We start from the raw sequence: 16,522 nt of genomic DNA, 5'->3' as shown, positions 1-16,522 counted from the left end.
TTATTCACAAAAAAGATTACATTACATTACTCGTACAGCTGAAATACAATTCTCAGAGTGGGCTTTTCGTTGGTGGTGCTATGCCATCGATGAGATAGCACTTGTCCCTGGCGTCTTCGCAGGTGTCCTTGGTGCCTGCCTTTTCGGTGCCCTCCCAGCGGAAGTAGGGACACTCGTGCTTCTGGTGGTAGTCGCTCTGGCAGAGGAACACCATCAGGAGGTAGGGCCGACAGGCATTCTTGAGCAGCGCCTTGGCCCCGGGACTCGCCTTCAGCAGATTGTAGATGCCCACAGCGTCTTTGCGGCAATGCTCGAACATTCTGATGTGGTACTCCTTCTCCTTGGGCCGATCCGCGTATGTCGTCTCCGCGTCCAGCTTCACCATCTTCATGTTGATCGTGTCACTCTTCCCAATGTACTTCTTCTGCTTGTACAGGCACTCTACGAAACACTAAAAGGGATTCAGTTCGGCCTCCCCATCCCAGATCTGTGCCAAATACAAACCGAGAGAAATCGCAGCGTTTTGCCGACATCGCTGTCCCCGTCTGGTGGCAGCTTCGATGAGTGAATGGTGAAGCATTTGACCAGCTCTTCCTCCGTGCCGATGTAGAGCTCCTCGCAGCAGCCGTTACGCTGTTTGAGGATGCTAAGTGAATGACTCTCCCCGTGCAGATTTCCCTTTGCTTTTCGCTCACCTCCTTGCCGCACTTTTGCTCAGTTAAATCCTCGCCGGAGCTGGAGATGGCGATGCTGGTGGTCTCTTCAGAGTCCTGCTCCTGCCCCGCTACTATGGCCACCAGGAGGAGAACCAGCCAGCAGGAAATCGTCGGGTTAGCCATCGTTCTTTAAATGGGATCGCATGGGTGGCTAGCTGGCGATTTATAACATCCGCTGACCCACTGTACTTTCGTTATTTAATTAGCCGCGTTATCGGATTGCTTAATTAAATGTAACAAATGAGTCATTAAGTCGGTCCAAGTGCAATGGGGGGAAACGCATTTCCAGACTTTCTGATGGGTCACCATTTCCTGTCTGCTGACCAAAGCGCCTCTATAAAAGCATTCAGAATCTGCAGATTACTTCAGTTGAAGCAGCACAATGAAGCCCATAATTCTGTTGAGTTTCACCTGCCTGATCTGGGTGAGTGGATAATCGCCGAGTCTCCTCCGCCAGTCCTTAAGTTTGCCTTTCAGTTCGCCAATGGCATTAGCATTGACTGCGAAAACCCGGAGGCCATCAACGAGGAGCACATCCACTACTGCTGCAAGCATCCCGACGGACACAATGACGTCATCGAGAAGTGCGCCAAGGAGACGGGATTCCAGCTGCCCAGCCAGAACGAGGAGGCAATGGTGGACATCACAGCGGATCGGGCCATTCGGGGCACCTGCTTCGGCAAGTGTGTCTTTGGCAGTCTGAACTTCATGACAGGCGACGAGGTGGACATGGAGGCGGTGCGAAAATACTTCAGCTCCAAGTTTGAAAACGATCCGGAGTACGCCAACGAAATGATCAGCGCCTTTGACCACTGTCACGGCAAGAGTGAGTGCCACGAATGCGCTTTTTAGCTGCTCATGCTCATCTTCACATGTCCCGCATTTTATTTTACCCAAGGCGAAGAGAACACCTCCAAGTTCCTGTCGAAGCCCATCTTCCGCCAGATGTCCCATCAGTTCTGTGAGCCCAAGTCGAGTGTGGTATTGGCCTGCGTGATCAGACAGTTCTTCCACAACTGCCCAGCCGATCGTTGGTCCAAGACCAAGGAGTGCGAGGATACGCTGGCATTCAGCAAGAAGTGTCACGACTCTTTGGCCACTCTTTAAAAGAGTCAGTGGAGTATAAAGAATGTGAATAAAGTATCTTATTGAATTTGAAATTTATTTCTGTGTGCTTTTCCTTAAGAATTAAGTTTGAAAGTAATGAAAGAACGAGTAGAAGATTATCTCTATCCCAAATTATCCACTGAAGCAGCATAAACAAAGTCTGAGCAGTGTTGCATCAGCTAGAAATGGCTACAAGGCAATAAGGTTGCATGGAAACGAAGCCCTTTAACATATCAAATTTATCCTCTTTTAATGCTTCACTTTCACTTTCAACATTAATTTATTTCAATGAGCCTGTAATGATAATTTAGCTGCATTCTGTCTGCAAGGGTGTGTGAGTTTCCCTGCCGCCCGCTTCACATGGTGGTGAGGACATCCTTGCACTTATTGGCAAAGGCTCGCGTCTCCTCGCACTCGGTGGAGTTCGACCAGCGGCTCTTGGGGCAGCTGTGGAAGAAGTTGTAGATGACGCACGAGAGGATCACACTGGAGGCGGGCTTGCAAAACTTTCCGGTGGCGAAGGCACGCACAATGGGCAGCGACAGGAACTGCGATGTGGCATCCTCATCTGGAAGGGAAAGTGATGTGCCACATGGATGATTATGCTTATGGAGTTTCTGCTACGCGGAATGGGACTTTGGACTCACTCTTGGAGTGGCACTTCTGGAAGGCGTTCAGCATCTCCGTCTCGTACTCGGGATCCGTTTTGTGGTACTTCTTGTAGTGGGTGTGGACGGCGATCATGTCCAGAGTGCCGTTGCTGTCCATCAGCTGGTAGTGGTCGAAGACGCACTTGCCCCAGCAGGTGCCCACCATGGCCTGGTCGACGGTGACATCCTCCATGGCCTCCTCCTCGGTGGAGGGCAGTCGGAAACTGGTCTGCTTGGCACACATCTCGGTGACCTCGTCGTGCCCGTCAGGATGCTTGCAGCAGTAGTGGATGTGGTCCTCGTGGATGCGCTCCACATGCCGGCAATGCACGCGAATTGCCGAGAGTCTTCCCTGCAAAGGAGTGGCATCAATCAGTGGCTCTTTTCCGGATTTTCCCTACCCACCAGCAGTTGGGCCAGAGCCAAGCAGATCACCAAGGTTGCCCGCAACATTTTCAAAACTGTGAAACGGCTCGCTGGCTCGAACGCCGCTTTATAAAGAGCCGTTCCCCATTGATGGACAGCCCTAATCGCCCCCACAATGCTGCGACATTAATTTGATTTCGGGTCCATTATTATGGCAACAACAGGCAGTCGCCTGACGACAGTCGCCGAAGGGTGGGGTCAGAGTTGGGGGCGCTGTCATAGCGACGCGCCGGCACGCAATTTATTATTAATTTTCGCTCGGCCGATTAGTCAGAGATTGGCCTTTGAAACTCTATAAGCTGATTGGGGCAATCATTTTGGAAAGGAAAACGCTTTACGATGGGCAAAAAGGGTAAGGGAAAAGGCAACAAGCTGGCCAAGATGTCCGAGGAGGAGCGGGCCCGCTATCTGCAGATGCGGGCCGACGCGGAGGAGGAGACGAGACGCCGCAAAATGCAGCTCATTTCGATGTACATGAAGGTACATGAAGACAGACAGGCCTGAGGTGATAGCCGGGACAGCTAACAGTCATTTTCCCCCTCCGTAGAGCAAACTGAAGCGCGAGGATGCCTTCGGGCGGCTGAACATGGCCAAAATCAATCAGGAGTGGCGCAGCATTCTGCGGCAGGTTAAGATTCAGGAGCTGCGCAGGGAAATCGTCGACGTGGAGGCCTTCTTCAAGGACGCGCTGAAGCGCAAGGACAATGTGATCCAGCGCCTCATAGCGCACCTCGGCTCCACGGAGGACATGTACGCCAATCTGCAGCAGTCCCACATGGAGAACATAAGCGGCATCATTGGTGAGATTCGTGTGTATTTTTGGTGTCCGGGAAACCCTGACCCATTATTCGCAAACCAAATCTAATCTAGACATCCACCGGAGCCGGCTGGAGTTCTTTAGGAACATCTACGAGGAGGACAAGCAGGCGGTGCTGGGTGAATGGGAGCTGGACTCGACTGGCTTCCGGGCAATGCACGCCCAGAAGCAGCAGGAGCTGGAGTGCGTGTTCTATCAGGTGGAGGAGACCACCGACCGGGAGATCAAGGACAACCACGAACGATTCCTGGAGCGCTGCGAGGACCTCAAGAGCGGCGTAAGTGGCATCGGCATCCCCATCCTAATTGAAGAGCAGGCTGCCGTACTCCTCCCAGTCGTCGCACTGGGCCTTGGCGTACTCCGACATGCACTTGACCAGGTCCCTGGACTGCGAGCACTTGTTGCTCCTGTTGCGGCTGTTCTCCAGGTAGCGGAAGCACTGCTGCACCGTGTCCATGAAGAAGTTGCGCAGCTCCCGATCGCGCATATCCTTGGTCAGCATATAGCTGACTTTGCGCCGATCGGGCATGCCATTGCCATCCGCCTAAGGAGGAGAGTTGTACAGGATGAAATTGAACCCTTCCATACACCAGTGTCCCACCATATTCATCTCCTCGAAGAAGCACTGCGCCACACACTGGCCTCCCTCCGCGCCCTCTGTGCTGTTTCTGCTCTCCGACTGCCTCAGGCTGCGCTGCCACCTGTAGCCATTGTTCGATCTGCCATCCGGCTCCTGCTGGCCATAATCGTACCGGTGTACCGTCCTCCCATAGCCTCTGTTGTCCTCGTTGTCGTCCTGTCCATTACCATTACCATTGTTGTTGTTGTTGTTGTTGTTGTTGTTGCCAGTGCGGTGCATGCAGCTGCGGACAACTCTTTTCAGCTCCAACTCGCCATGGCCCTCCTGGGATCGGCACTTGAGGCCCTCCACAGAGCAGCAGCAGCAGGAGAGGCAGAAAAAGAAAAATATCAGCCAGATGATCATCTCGGGAACTGAATGCACAACTGAACAGCAGCCCCGCCCTATATATAGCCCAGTGCTATGACACCCTAATGGATGCCCTGACTGACACACAATGGATGCACCTCATCAATCAATCCATCTCATGATTTCGTTTTGCGTGCCACATTTCATTTCAGATGCAACTGCAGCTAGAGCAGATCACCAGCCGGGGCGAGGCGAAGCTGGAGAAGCTCTGGCAGGACTACCAGTCGGTGCTCGCCGGCTACTGCCAGCACACCGAGGGCTTCTACTCCGAGTACGTGGATCTGAAGCAGCGCGACGAGGAGGCCGCCCTGCAGATCAGCCAGCAAACGTACGACATTGAGCATCTGATCGATCAGTTGGCCAACCTGCGTCTCGTCTCGGAGGAGTTCCACACCAAGCAGCAGGCACAGCTGGAGCAGCGGCAGGCCATCAAGCAGCAGCTGACCGACCGGCTCAGGGAGCTGCGCACGTGCGTGGAGCAGGAGGTGGCCAGCGATCACCAGACCTTCAAGCTGATGTCCGTGGAGAGCTACAATGCGCTGGAGACCCTCCAGGGAATCGTCGGCAGTGGCGAGACCCTGCTGCAGCTGTCGGCGGTCTGTGCCAAAATGGAAACGCAGCGCGAGAAGATGTTCCTCCTGCCCGAGTTGTCGCGGGAGATAATCGAGATCCGTGCAGTGGAGGACCGATCCGACGCATACACTGACTTGCTCAAGGTAGGAACTATAATTCGCTCGAATTCCCGCTCTAATCCGTGATCCCTAGGACGAGATCGGAGTGGTGCCCCAAATGGACACCTTCTGGCGTCGCGTCAACAATGTGGCCGTGGATGTGGCCTGCCTCAAGCAGCAGAAGAAGCGACTGGAGGCGTCCAACAGCCAGCTGAAGGCGGAACTGCAGGATTACCTCGTAAACCTGAACATCAGCAATGGCTCCAACAGCCACATACACGACTACCTGTCCCGGCGGCCCAAGAGCATGTCCGTGGATCGCGTCACGCGCCTCCAGCTGCAGCCCAAGCAGGTGAAGAGCGCCCACCCCGCTGGCCGCCGTCCGCCCCCTCCCACTCCACCACTATCACGCCCCAGCCGCGGTCGAGTGGCCGCCTTCGATGCGAACTTCTCCAACGCGGTGCGATCCCGGAATCTGGCCAGGGGACGGCCCGAGTTGGCCAGGATTGAGAGAACTTCGTAGAGATTTCCGTCAGTTTAATTTCACCCTTTCGAGTACCCAAGGAGATGCAGGGCTTATGGAATATTACAAAACGCTTTGGCACGAAAGCGCCGCTACGAGGGCACAGCGACATGGTCTGGCTGAAGCTCGTGTGTGTCCTCAAGCGGAATGGGAAGTTGGGCCTGGCCGTGCCCCCCGGAAAGTACTCCCAAACACTGCTGGAAAATGATCGCGGCTTCTGTCCAATTCGAGCCAGAAACAACAATTTGCCGAAGGTTACGAAGGATATGTCCGTTTGCAACGGCTATATGCGAAAATTGCTCCAGGATTACGACAGACAGCGGAAGAAGCAAAGAAAAGACCACGTTCGGGGCACATCCAAGCACAAATCGTCACATTAAGAGGCTTTTCCCAAGGCGGTTTGTAATCTTCTAAATTCTGTAATACAAAATTAAAGCCCAACAGTAATTATAAATTCCAATTTAAATAAATTGCGCTGCCAGATCAGCGAATAAATCTGCAGTTCGTGTTCCAATTTCAGTCGTTCCCATGCCTTCTGGCATTTTGTACCCTAGTTACTCTGCCGCTATCGAGTTAATTACGTTATAAGATAACTTGAAACTTGATGCTTCTATTATCTAAGCTAATTTATTCCATTCGAAAAGGTTTTCGTTTTCACCAAAATGTAATTGACGCTTTTATTGCGCATTGTGCTGCAATTTTGCTTAAACTAAGAAATCCAATAGAAGCGAAGTCCTTAAATTTAAACAATCTTGTAGAAAATTGATTCCTCAATCGGATAAAATTATTTGTTTACGGCTGAGAGGGCCAGCTAGCTTGTAATATTAAACGGAATATCAAAATTGACGAATTTCATATCACAAAATATCACGGTATGGCAGCCCGCAGCTACTACGAATTGCAGGAGTCTGGCAACGCCACAAAACGACGACAAATTCGTTTTATGCTGTTTTTGTTTGAACCTTAATATGTAAATAATCTAATAAAAAGGACTTCTGAAAACTTGCCAATCTCTTCAAAAATTTATGTATCTATCGGATAAAATTATTTGTTTAGGGCTGAGAGTCCCAGCTAGCTGGTAATATTAAACGGAATATCAATATCGAGGAATATCAATATCGAGGAATATCAACGTCGAATGTATTGAAAAAACAATCGATACTATCGTGATAGTATCGGGCTGAAATAATTATTAAACAACCATTGAAACCTTTTAGGAACTTGTCCATTGTAAAAATTAAAGTAAGTTGAGTGCACTAGTGGCGGGATCCATCAAGGCAGTTAGGACAGGATATTTGCAACAAGACAGTCTGTTGTTTGGGCGTAAATTGCAGATGGGTTGGACTTTTTTACAGCCCAAGAGGACAGGACTGAGCTATACATACAACACTGTTATAGATACAACAACAAGCGATGTAACGGATGGAACGCTGAAGGGGGAACAGCAGGCAATGATAGGAGGGGGTGAGTTGTAATAGATGAAAGAGGGGGACGGGCAGCGTGTTCTTGTTCTTGTAAAATTACCCAAAAGAAATTCGTTCGGTTCGGGAAATGTGGAAAATGTGCGCGAGCTGTGAGAAACAACCCCGAAAATGAAGCGACAATGAAAACGGGAAGAGAGGACTTGCCATCGACAAATAAATATCATTCATGGAAGCTGAAAAATAAAACAGTAAATAAATAAAAAAAAAAGCAACGATAAAACGTAATAAAGAAAGTGTGAGAATCGGAATCAAATGAAATCAGAATTTGGATTGTAAATTTACGCCGTCGCTGGCTGTCTGCCGCCTAAGAGAGATAAACACAAAGAGAGAGATAAATACAGAAATAAAATTAATGGAAAAGCATAGCTGGCTAGACATATGTAGGAGTATATATGTACATACATATATGTATATGTTTTAATGGTTGTGCGTGTGTATTGTGTGTGAAGTGAGTGAGTGCTTATCTCGGGAGGGAAATGTGAATGGAATTGGAGCACAGACGAAGAATAATTTCGGAAGATAAAAACCGAATCGAATCGAAAGGTAAACCCTTGTAATGCTTTGGGGGGTTTCGCGACGCCACGCCACGCCACGCCTGCCTTTCGTGCACACCCACCAAACATTCCCCCATGTCCATGTGTATCCCCAATGCGCTCTTTGAAGCCCGGCCAAAACTAACAGCTGCCCACATTTCATGCTCCTCTATCTTCCGTTCCGCATCGCATATATCGCAGGCTACACACACAGCTAAAATGGTTGTCGCCAGCTCTCGCATCATCTACTACGCAATATAAGTACTCTCCACGCACTGTCGCTGTCACCGAATATCCTATGCATCGACCACATCGTCTCAGCATCGCCATCACCCGGAGCACGAGCACTAACTCTCCTCATCCAACATCATCCAGCATAACCCTGTGGGGCAGCAGGGGGAGTAGGATGATACTTCTTCTGCTGCTGCTCGGCCTGGTGACGCCGCCGGCAGCCATAGGTAAACCCGACGGCGACAGCCACAGCCCAGCCCAGTTCCCTCAATTCCAGCTCACAAATCTTTTGGATTCCCCCCAATTTCAGCCCAATATCAGTCGCCACGCATTATCGAACATCCCACCGATCTGGTGGTGAAGAAGAATGAGCCAGCGACGTTCAACTGCAAGGTGGAGGGCAAGCCCGAGCCCACCATCGAGTGGTTCAAGGTAGGCTGGACGCTCTGGTCAGTGGCTTGGTCAGTGCTCTCTCTCAACTTTCTCCTTTTTTTCTTTCCCCCGCTAGGACGGCGAACCCGTCAGCACCAATGAGAAGAAGTCGCATCGCGTCCAGTTCAATGATGGCGCCCTGTTTTTCTACCGCACGATGCAGGGCAAGAAGGAGCAGGACGGCGGCGAGTACTGGTGTGTGGCCAAGAACCGTGTGGGCCAGGCCGTTAGTCGACATGCCTCGCTCCAAATAGCTGGTAAGTCAAATCAACTCTCGACAACTTGTCTGCCCACACAACTAATCTCTGGTGCCTGTGCCTATGCCTGTGCTTGTGCTTGTGCTCTTTTTTCTGCCAGTGCTGCGCGACGATTTTCGCGTGGAGCCCAAAGACACGCGCGTGGCCAAAGGCGAGACAGCTCTGCTCGAGTGTGGGCCGCCCAAAGGCATTCCAGAGCCAACTCTCATTTGGATGAAGGTAAGACCCAGACTTAAATCACTTAAATCAGCCAGCAATTCATATATTAATCCGCTCCCCACCCACCCCCTCGGCTCACATAGGATGGCGTGCCCTTGGATGACCTGAAAGCCATGTCGTTCGGTGCCAGCTCTCGCGTGAGGATTGTCGATGGTGGCAATCTGCTAATCAGCAATGTGGAGCCCATCGATGAGGGCAACTACAAGTGCATTGCCCAGAATCTGGTCGGCACCCGGGAGTCCAGCTACGCGAAGCTGATTGTACAGGTTAAGCCGTACTTCATGAAGGAGCCCAAGGATCAGTTGATGCTCTACGGCCAGACAGCCACCTTCCACTGCTCCGTGGGCGGCGATCCGCCGCCAAAGGTCCTCTGGAAGAAGGAGGAGGGCAACATACCCGTGTCCCGGGCCCGCATCCTGCACGACGAGAAGAGTCTGGAGCTGAGCAACATTACGCCCAGCGATGAGGGCACCTATATCTGCGAGGCGCAGAACAATGTGGGTCAGATCAGCGCCAGAGCCTCGCTCACCGTGCACGGTAGGACTAGCCTCTGCCCATTGGGTTCAACCATCTCTCTAATCACTGGTTTCCTTCGTTCCATTAGCTCCTCCAAACTTTACCCGGAAGCCCAGCAACAAGAAAGTGGGTCTCAATGGCGTTATTGAGTTTCCTTGCATGGCCTCTGGCAATCCTCCGCCTTCTGTATTCTGGACCAAAGAGGGCGTGTCCACGCTGATGTTCCCCAACAGTTCTCACGGCCGGCAGCAGGTCTCGTCTGAAGGAACGCTCCAGATCAGTGATGTCCAGCAGGATGACGAGGGCTTCTACGTGTGCTCCGCTTTCAGTGTGGTGGACTCCTCGACAGTGCGCATCTTCCTTCAGGTCAGCTCGTTAGACGAGCGTCCGCCGCCCATCATCCAAATAGGACCCGCCAATCAGACGTTGTCCAAAGGATCTGTGGCCACACTGCCCTGCCGTGCCACTGGCACTCCCAATCCCCGCATCAAATGGTTCCACAATGGCTATGCCGTGCAGCCTGGCAATCGTCACAGCATCATCCAAGGCAGCTCTCTGCGCGTCGATGGTGAGTGATAGTCGCCAATCCCCATTTGAACAGAGATTAATTGGCTATTTACCATGTTTTCAGATCTCCAACTGAGCGACACTGGTCTCTACACTTGCACTGCCTCCTCGGAACGTGGCGAGACCTCCTGGTCAGCCACGCTTACCGTAAGTTTAAGCTTGCCATCTGAAAGTTACCCTTGCGCCTGACACACAAAATGCTTTCTTTGCTAGGTTGAGAAATCAGGCGCAACATCACTGCATCGGGCAGCTGATCCCAGCACATATCCTGCTCCACCTGGCACACCCAAAGTGCTGAATGCCAGCCGCAGTAGTATCTCCCTGCGATGGGCCAAGAGCCAAGAGAAACCTGGCGCCGTCGGGCCAATTATTGGGTAAGATTGCGCCAGATTTTTCCAGTACAGATGATTTATACAAGTGTCTCTCTCCCTCTCTCGCAGCTACACTGTGGAGTACTTTAGTCCGGAATTGCAAACTGGCTGGATTGTGGCTGCCTATCGGGTGGCCGATACTCAAGTCACGGTAGGGGTTTCCCCTTAAATCAAACTCCTTCCGGTGACTAAAACTTTTATTTTTGCTCTGCAGATTTCGGATTTGACGCCCGCCACTTCGTATGTCTTCCTGGTGAGAGCGGAAAACAGCCAGGGGGTGTCTGTACCCTCGGGCCTCTCGAATGCCATCAAAACTATTGGCGAGGACTTCGATACGGCCTCGGCCAATGACTTGTCGGCAGCTCGAACTCTGCTCACTAAAAAGGTAAGTTTCAGAGGTGCCTTCAAGGATTCACAACTCCGACTAACTTTTGGTTTCGTTTGCAGTCTGTGGAGCTGATTGATGCCTCGCCCATCAATGCGAGTGCCGTACGTCTCGATTGGATGCTGCATGTGAGCGCCGAAGAGAAATATGTGGAGGTATGTGCCATCACTTCTTCTTGTGGTGTATCCCTCAGCTAATCCTTCTCCCCGGTATATTTTCAGGGTCTGCGCATTCACTACAGGGATACCAATTCGCACTCGGCGCAGTACCATTCCATCACTGTGATGGATACCTCGGTGGAGTCGTTTGTGGTCGGGAATCTGAAGAAGTACACCAAATACGAGTTCTTCCTGACGCCCTTCTTCGAGACAATCGAAGGACAGCCCAGCAACTCGAAAATGGCCCTCACTTACGAAGACGGTTAGTCGTTACCAGTCCACGATCGAACTCCCACTCACCTATTCGCTCTTTCCCTTAGTTCCCTCCGCTCCGCCTGATAATATACAGATCGGAATGTATAACCAAACAGCTGGATGGGTACGATGGACGCCGCCGCCTGCCCAGCACCACAATGGCAATCTGTACGGCTACAAAATCGAGGTGAGCGCCGGCAACACCATGAAGGTGCTGGCCAACATGACGCTCAATTCCACCACCACATCGGTGCTGCTGAACAACCTCACCACCGGAGCCATATACAGTGTGCGACTGAACTGCTTTACCAAGGCAGGCGACGGGCCCTACTCCAAGCCGGTAAGTGGAAAGCCTTAGCCTCAGAGTTGCAGTCTTTTTCTAATATCTGCTCTTACTCAGATCTCGCTATTCATGGACCCAACGCACCATGTGCACCCGCCGCGTGCTCATCCCAGCGGCACTCACGATGGCCGGCATCAGGAGGGTCAGGACTTCACCTACCACAACGGAATGGGTGGTATTCAGCCCAACAGTGACACGCATCCCACCACGCACAGAACGTCCTCGGACTATCTGCCTGCCATCTGGCTAATGGTCCTGGTTGTCATCATACTTCTTGTCGTGGTCATCTCCACTGCCATAGCCATGGTCTACTTCAAGCGGAGGCATCAGATGACCAAGGATCTGGGCCACCTCAGTGGTAAAAGAAATGGATAGACTCCTGACTGCAGCTTCTCCACTCACATTTTCCCTCCATTTGCAGTTGTAAGCGACAACGAAATCACTGCTCTTAATATCAACAGCAAGGAAAGTCTGTGGATTGATCGCAACTGGCGTCCGACAGACACTGACAAGGACTCTGGCCTAAGCGAGTCGAAGCTGCTGTCCCATGTCAACAGCAGCCAGTCCAATTACAACAACTCCGATGGAGGAACCGACTACGCCGAAGTGGATACCCGCAACCTGACCACCTTCTACAACTGCCGCAAAGTGAGTCCATCGTAGACACTAAAGACTTTCCATCTAATCTGTGTGTTGTATCTTTGCCAGAGCCCCGATAATCCCACGCCCTATGCTACCACAATGATCATTGGCACCTCTTCGGGTGAGAACTGCACCAAACCCACTTCCCTGAGCGCCGACAAGGACTCGGGCACACATTCCCCCTATTCGGATGCGTTCGCGGGACAGGGCGCGGTCGCTCCCGTTTCAAAATCGAGCTATCTGCAGTATCCAGTGGAGCACATCAACTGGTCCGAGTTCTTGCCACCACCGCCAGAGCACCCGCCGCCATCTTCCACCTATGGCTACGCCCAGGGCTCACCGGAGTCGTCGCGGAAGAGCTCCAAGAGCGGAGGCTCTGGCATTTCCACAAACCAAAGGTAAGAGCCGCATGGCCAGCCATAAACTAAATCACATTCCTCACCAAGACACTCCCCTTTCATGCAGCATCCTGAACGCCTCCATTCACAGCAGCTCTTCCGGCGGCTTCTCAGCCTGGGGCGTTTCTCCACAATACGCGCCCGGCTGCCCACCCGAGAACGTGTACAGCAATCCCCTGTCAGCTGTGGGCGGCGCACAGAACCGCTACCAGATCACGCCCACCAACCAGCACCCGCCCCAGCTGCCGGCCTACTTTGCCACCGCGGCACCTGGCGGAGGTCCCACCACGCATATTCAGTTCCCCACACAGCGCCATGCCGTCAGCGAGTACCAGGCGGGCCTGAATGCCTCGCGCTGCGCCCAGAACCGATCCTGCAACAGCTGCGATGCCCTGGCCTCACCCATGCAGCCACCGCCGCCGGCTCCGGTCCCAGAGGGCTGGTATCAGCCGGTGCATCCCCACCCACAGGGACATCCGATGCAACCGACCACCTCCAGCCACCAGATTTACCAGTGCTCCTCCGAGTGCTCGGACAACTCGCGAGCCTCGCACAGCCACAAGCGTCAGCTGCATGCGGAGGAGCACAGCAGTGGCAAGCGCTCGGGCCACCGTCGTCAAGCCAACAACCAGTTGGTGCAGCCCTGCCTGGAGAGCGAGAACGAGAACATGCTGGTGGACTACGAGCTGCGCGAGCGCAACTACACGAGCGACTGCTGCAACAGTTCCCGAGAGGGCGACACCTGCTCCTGCAGCGAGGGCTCCTGTCTGTACGTCGAGACAGGGGGGCAGGCTCCCCGCCACGTGACTGCTAAGAACATTTAAAGCGGAACTAGTTGACGCCTTCCTTCCCAACGAGTCGTCATGGGGAGACGGTATGTGGAGGCAGAGCCATTCCCCCGATGGTGGATTAGTATTAAATAGCATCTAGTCTAACTTTTCATTCATATCGAACTTAGTCAGCGGCTAGGCCACAGTCCTCGAGCCTGGGGCGAGCCGCTTGGACAAACTCAAAGTTTCTGCGCCATATTTTCCCAACTACTATCGAATACGATTACGATTACGACTACGACTATGGAATCAAATACGTACGACTGCCACAACAGACACACGCATTCATCATATACAGCCACAATCATGGGGGCATTGTGCAGCTTTAGCAATTACGAATTTTCCATTACTACATCCATACAGCCTAGACATTCATAGACAAGCACAATGCTCCCCCAGCATCACCTCCCCCTCCTAGCACCCAAAAACTTTCCCATCATCAAAAAAAAAAAAAACGTAATGTACTTAAGAGATAGATACGAGTGCTGTACGATAGAAATTGCTTCAGATAGGGATAGGCGCGAGGGCTGCTACCCTTCAAAATAGAGTTCGGAACCCATCTCAGTGTGAACAGATCTTCAAGAAATACGTACTCAAGAGAAATTATTGAGCAATTAAAACAGATCAGGCCATAGAACACACATAGTACACAACTGAGCAAGGACTCAGAAGAATGTAGTTAGAGCCAGAGTGCATATGCTTAGATAAATGTACACATATGTACAGCATGTTTTTGGTCCTAGTCATAGGCTTGATACGAATACCGATACTGAATACTGACTACGATATAGTATGTACGTACATGTATTCAAAACTCTTTCATATCTACGATCACAATCGAATACTACTTGTCTCCGCCTCTGACTTGTCATGAGGAATAGTGGAGAAGGCAGACAAGTGAAACGGCAGTTGCAATGTTTAATGGTTAGTGCTTTTCTATAAAAGGAAAAAAAAAGTAATATACTTCACAAATACGGTGGTGACTTGACCCAGTGAATATATCTATAGATATATACATACATACATACTAAACTACACATATACAATACAATACACGACTACTTATATAGCATTTAGCCAAGTTTAGGACCTGCACACGGCTAACTCAGAGCTACTCCCCAGTTTTCCGTTCCGTTGTCCAGGTTCCGCTGTGCAGATCCCCCCTCCATGACATACATTTTCTACAATCTTGCATTTTGAAAAAAGTAAAAGTCTAAAATGTACCTGTGATATAACCCCATTATAGTATTTTAAACCCTTTTAATTTTTAATTATGTACGCCTTTTTGAGTTTTGATTTTGAAGTTTTTAGTTTTATATTTTGTTTTGGTTCGAACAACGAGAAATGTTTGTTGGAAAACCCGCGCACACATGCAAACAGACATACAGACAGATTGATAGACGATGAGTGAGGTTTTTTTTGGGAGAATTTAGCATAATTTAGAACTTAGACACGTACCACATTAGAAATTCAAAATGGATAATACGAAAATCATCAAATTGAATCCATCGAAGCCAAGAGAAATGCTCAGAGAGGCCCCAAACACTTTTCGAATAGCCCAAAACGCGTGAGCTGAATGGAGATCGGAATAGGGAGGGATTGTTTGGGCTCTTGGAAAAGTGTTTAGAGCCGATTGGAATTGGATATATGACGGATATCCATTTGGACTTGAGTCAACGAAACGTTTAAACAATATTGCACACACACACACACATACACATACACATATGCATTACTTATAGCTACGTATATATAGAGATCATATAGCACCTAGAACCGCGCATGTATCAAATCAAATCAAAATATGCTATAGCATACACACCACACCCCCAAACACAAATCCACTTCCTTGCTAGCCAGCCCGGATCGGCGAGGCATGTACATATATATTATATATATATATACATATACATACATAATATATACATACTCCTACACGTTATATCGAATCCAACTTGCTTTGAGTTGTACTGCCCTTCCGTAGCCATATTTAGAGACGAAGCACAGTTGGGTCTGGGTTTTAATAATTAGCATTTAGATTCTAGAGTATTTTAAAGTCATAGCGTAAACGAATTTTAAGAACGAACGTAACCCAAAAACGAAATCGAAACACGAAGTCGAATCGAAAGCGACATTTAATTTTTAGTGCGTAATGCCATAAACAAACTCTTCTAAATGCAAAAAAAAACACACACAGAAAACTGAAATATACTTAACATTTGAATACGAGTATATCTACATATGTAGATATATTACATATAGCATTTAAAACTACATCAACAATAAAGGAACATTTTACATATAAATATACGAGTGCGAGTATGGGGATGGAACTACTATACTATACTAGACATTTAGTTCCTGGTATTGTACTGAATCTTTGATCTATGTCTGCCCAAATTATGTTCTTTAACGGATGTCTACTTCGCCAGAAAACTCCTTGAGCTGCAACGGAACTTTGCACTTGAGCTGGCAACTCTCGAGGGTCCACGAACCTCTCAGTCCGGTTTCAATTTACAGTTTCTGCCTGGCACTCTGATTGTCATGAGAGTGTGGAAGTGGAGGCCATTCCGAGAGCTGGACAAGTGTCAAGTCCCAAAGGGACAATCTCTCTTTGTGGTCTTCTCCTTTCCACTGAGGCTAAGCTGCAGGACACGCCCAGAGATGGAAGACAAGATTAGGTGCCTTGAATTCTGAATTCTGAGAGTCTACTCACTCTATATCCTGGAGAAGCTCAGTCAAGTGTGCGATAAGGTTCTCTTCCTGGCGATAGGCAGTTTTTTCGTTATTGGGGATTCTACTAGTTTAACAGCCCAAAACAGATTCGTTCCAATAATGATCTGCGGGTTAACTTGAGACACTTTCTTTGGGTCGCTGTGCAACAATATCTGCGGTGGGTGATCAGATTGCCATCACCGGCAAATTATGTGATGTTCTGTAACAAATCTGTCACAGCTTGACGCCGCTGTTGATGCTGGCCGTATCGGCGTTCGCTCGACCTCA

The 16,522-nt window shown here is 50.2% G+C and overlaps 6 protein-coding genes across 9 annotated transcripts; 3 read left to right on the top strand and 3 right to left on the bottom strand.

Annotated features, from left to right (window-relative positions):
• Positions 1–20: 20 nt before the first annotated feature.
• On the bottom strand, positions 21–883 carry LOC111080534. The gene is made up of 3 exons (XM_022376210.2): positions 696–883; positions 505–633; positions 21–451 (listed from the first exon to the last, which is right to left on the bottom strand). The coding sequence occupies exons 1-3, from the start codon at positions 837–839 to the stop codon at positions 53–55; spliced, it is 672 nt and encodes a 223-aa protein (XP_022231902.1). The 5' UTR covers positions 840–883; the 3' UTR covers positions 21–52.
• LOC111080536 lies at positions 28–1,853 on the top strand. The gene is made up of 3 exons (XM_022376211.2): positions 28–1,140; positions 1,194–1,542; positions 1,615–1,853. Exons 1-3 carry the CDS (start codon positions 1,099–1,101, stop codon positions 1,821–1,823), a joined length of 600 nt encoding a protein of 199 aa, XP_022231903.2. The 5' UTR covers positions 28–1,098; the 3' UTR covers positions 1,824–1,853.
• Positions 1,854–2,131: 278 nt separating this feature from the next.
• Positions 2,132–2,945, bottom strand: LOC111080540 (general odorant-binding protein 68). The gene is made up of 3 exons (XM_022376216.2): positions 2,879–2,945; positions 2,471–2,825; positions 2,132–2,391 (listed from the first exon to the last, which is right to left on the bottom strand). Exons 1-3 carry the CDS (start codon positions 2,924–2,926, stop codon positions 2,180–2,182), a joined length of 615 nt encoding a protein of 204 aa, XP_022231908.2. The 5' UTR covers positions 2,927–2,945; the 3' UTR covers positions 2,132–2,179.
• Positions 2,946–3,238: 293 nt separating this feature from the next.
• Positions 3,239–6,283, top strand: LOC111080527 (dynein regulatory complex subunit 2). The gene is made up of 5 exons (XM_022376201.2): positions 3,239–3,379; positions 3,447–3,699; positions 3,770–3,993; positions 4,857–5,420; positions 5,470–6,283. Exons 1-5 carry the CDS (start codon positions 3,239–3,241, stop codon positions 5,896–5,898), a joined length of 1,611 nt encoding a protein of 536 aa, XP_022231893.2. The 3' UTR covers positions 5,899–6,283.
• Positions 3,699–4,701, bottom strand: LOC111080528 (odorant-binding protein 59a). The gene is made up of 2 exons (XM_022376203.2): positions 4,318–4,701; positions 3,699–4,260 (listed from the first exon to the last, which is right to left on the bottom strand). Exons 1-2 carry the CDS (start codon positions 4,699–4,701, stop codon positions 4,018–4,020), a joined length of 627 nt encoding a protein of 208 aa, XP_022231895.2. The 3' UTR covers positions 3,699–4,017.
• An 817-nt stretch (positions 6,284–7,100) lies between the features above and the next one.
• LOC111080526 (protein sax-3) lies at positions 7,101–15,825 on the top strand. Of its 4 annotated transcripts, none has more exons than XM_022376198.2 (18): positions 7,101–7,140; positions 8,117–8,373; positions 8,457–8,578; positions 8,655–8,835; positions 8,936–9,054; positions 9,138–9,591; positions 9,659–10,138; positions 10,202–10,284; positions 10,351–10,511; positions 10,578–10,659; positions 10,723–10,893; positions 10,956–11,048; positions 11,115–11,313; positions 11,372–11,646; positions 11,707–12,007; positions 12,071–12,297; positions 12,358–12,689; positions 12,757–15,825. In XM_022376198.2, exons 2-18 carry the CDS (start codon positions 8,214–8,216, stop codon positions 13,511–13,513), a joined length of 4,197 nt encoding a protein of 1,398 aa, XP_022231890.2. In that variant the 5' UTR covers positions 7,101–7,140; positions 8,117–8,213; the 3' UTR covers positions 13,514–15,825. The 4 variants fall into 4 exon arrangements, with proteins under 4 accessions (XP_022231890.2, XP_022231891.2, XP_022231889.2 ...); XM_022376199.2 differs by lacking the exon at positions 7,101–7,140 and adding an exon at positions 7,150–7,362; XM_022376197.2 differs by lacking the exon at positions 7,101–7,140 and adding an exon at positions 7,150–7,925.
• The last annotated feature ends 697 nt before the right edge of the window (positions 15,826–16,522 follow it).

This window comes from Drosophila obscura, unplaced genomic scaffold (assembly GCF_018151105.1).
Source record: "Drosophila obscura isolate BZ-5 IFL unplaced genomic scaffold, ASM1815110v1 contig_17, whole genome shotgun sequence".
NCBI classification, from domain to species: Eukaryota; Metazoa; Arthropoda; class Insecta; order Diptera; family Drosophilidae; genus Drosophila; species Drosophila obscura.
Note: the sequence above shows the minus strand (reverse complement) of the source record. Positions and strands in the feature narration are given on the sequence as shown.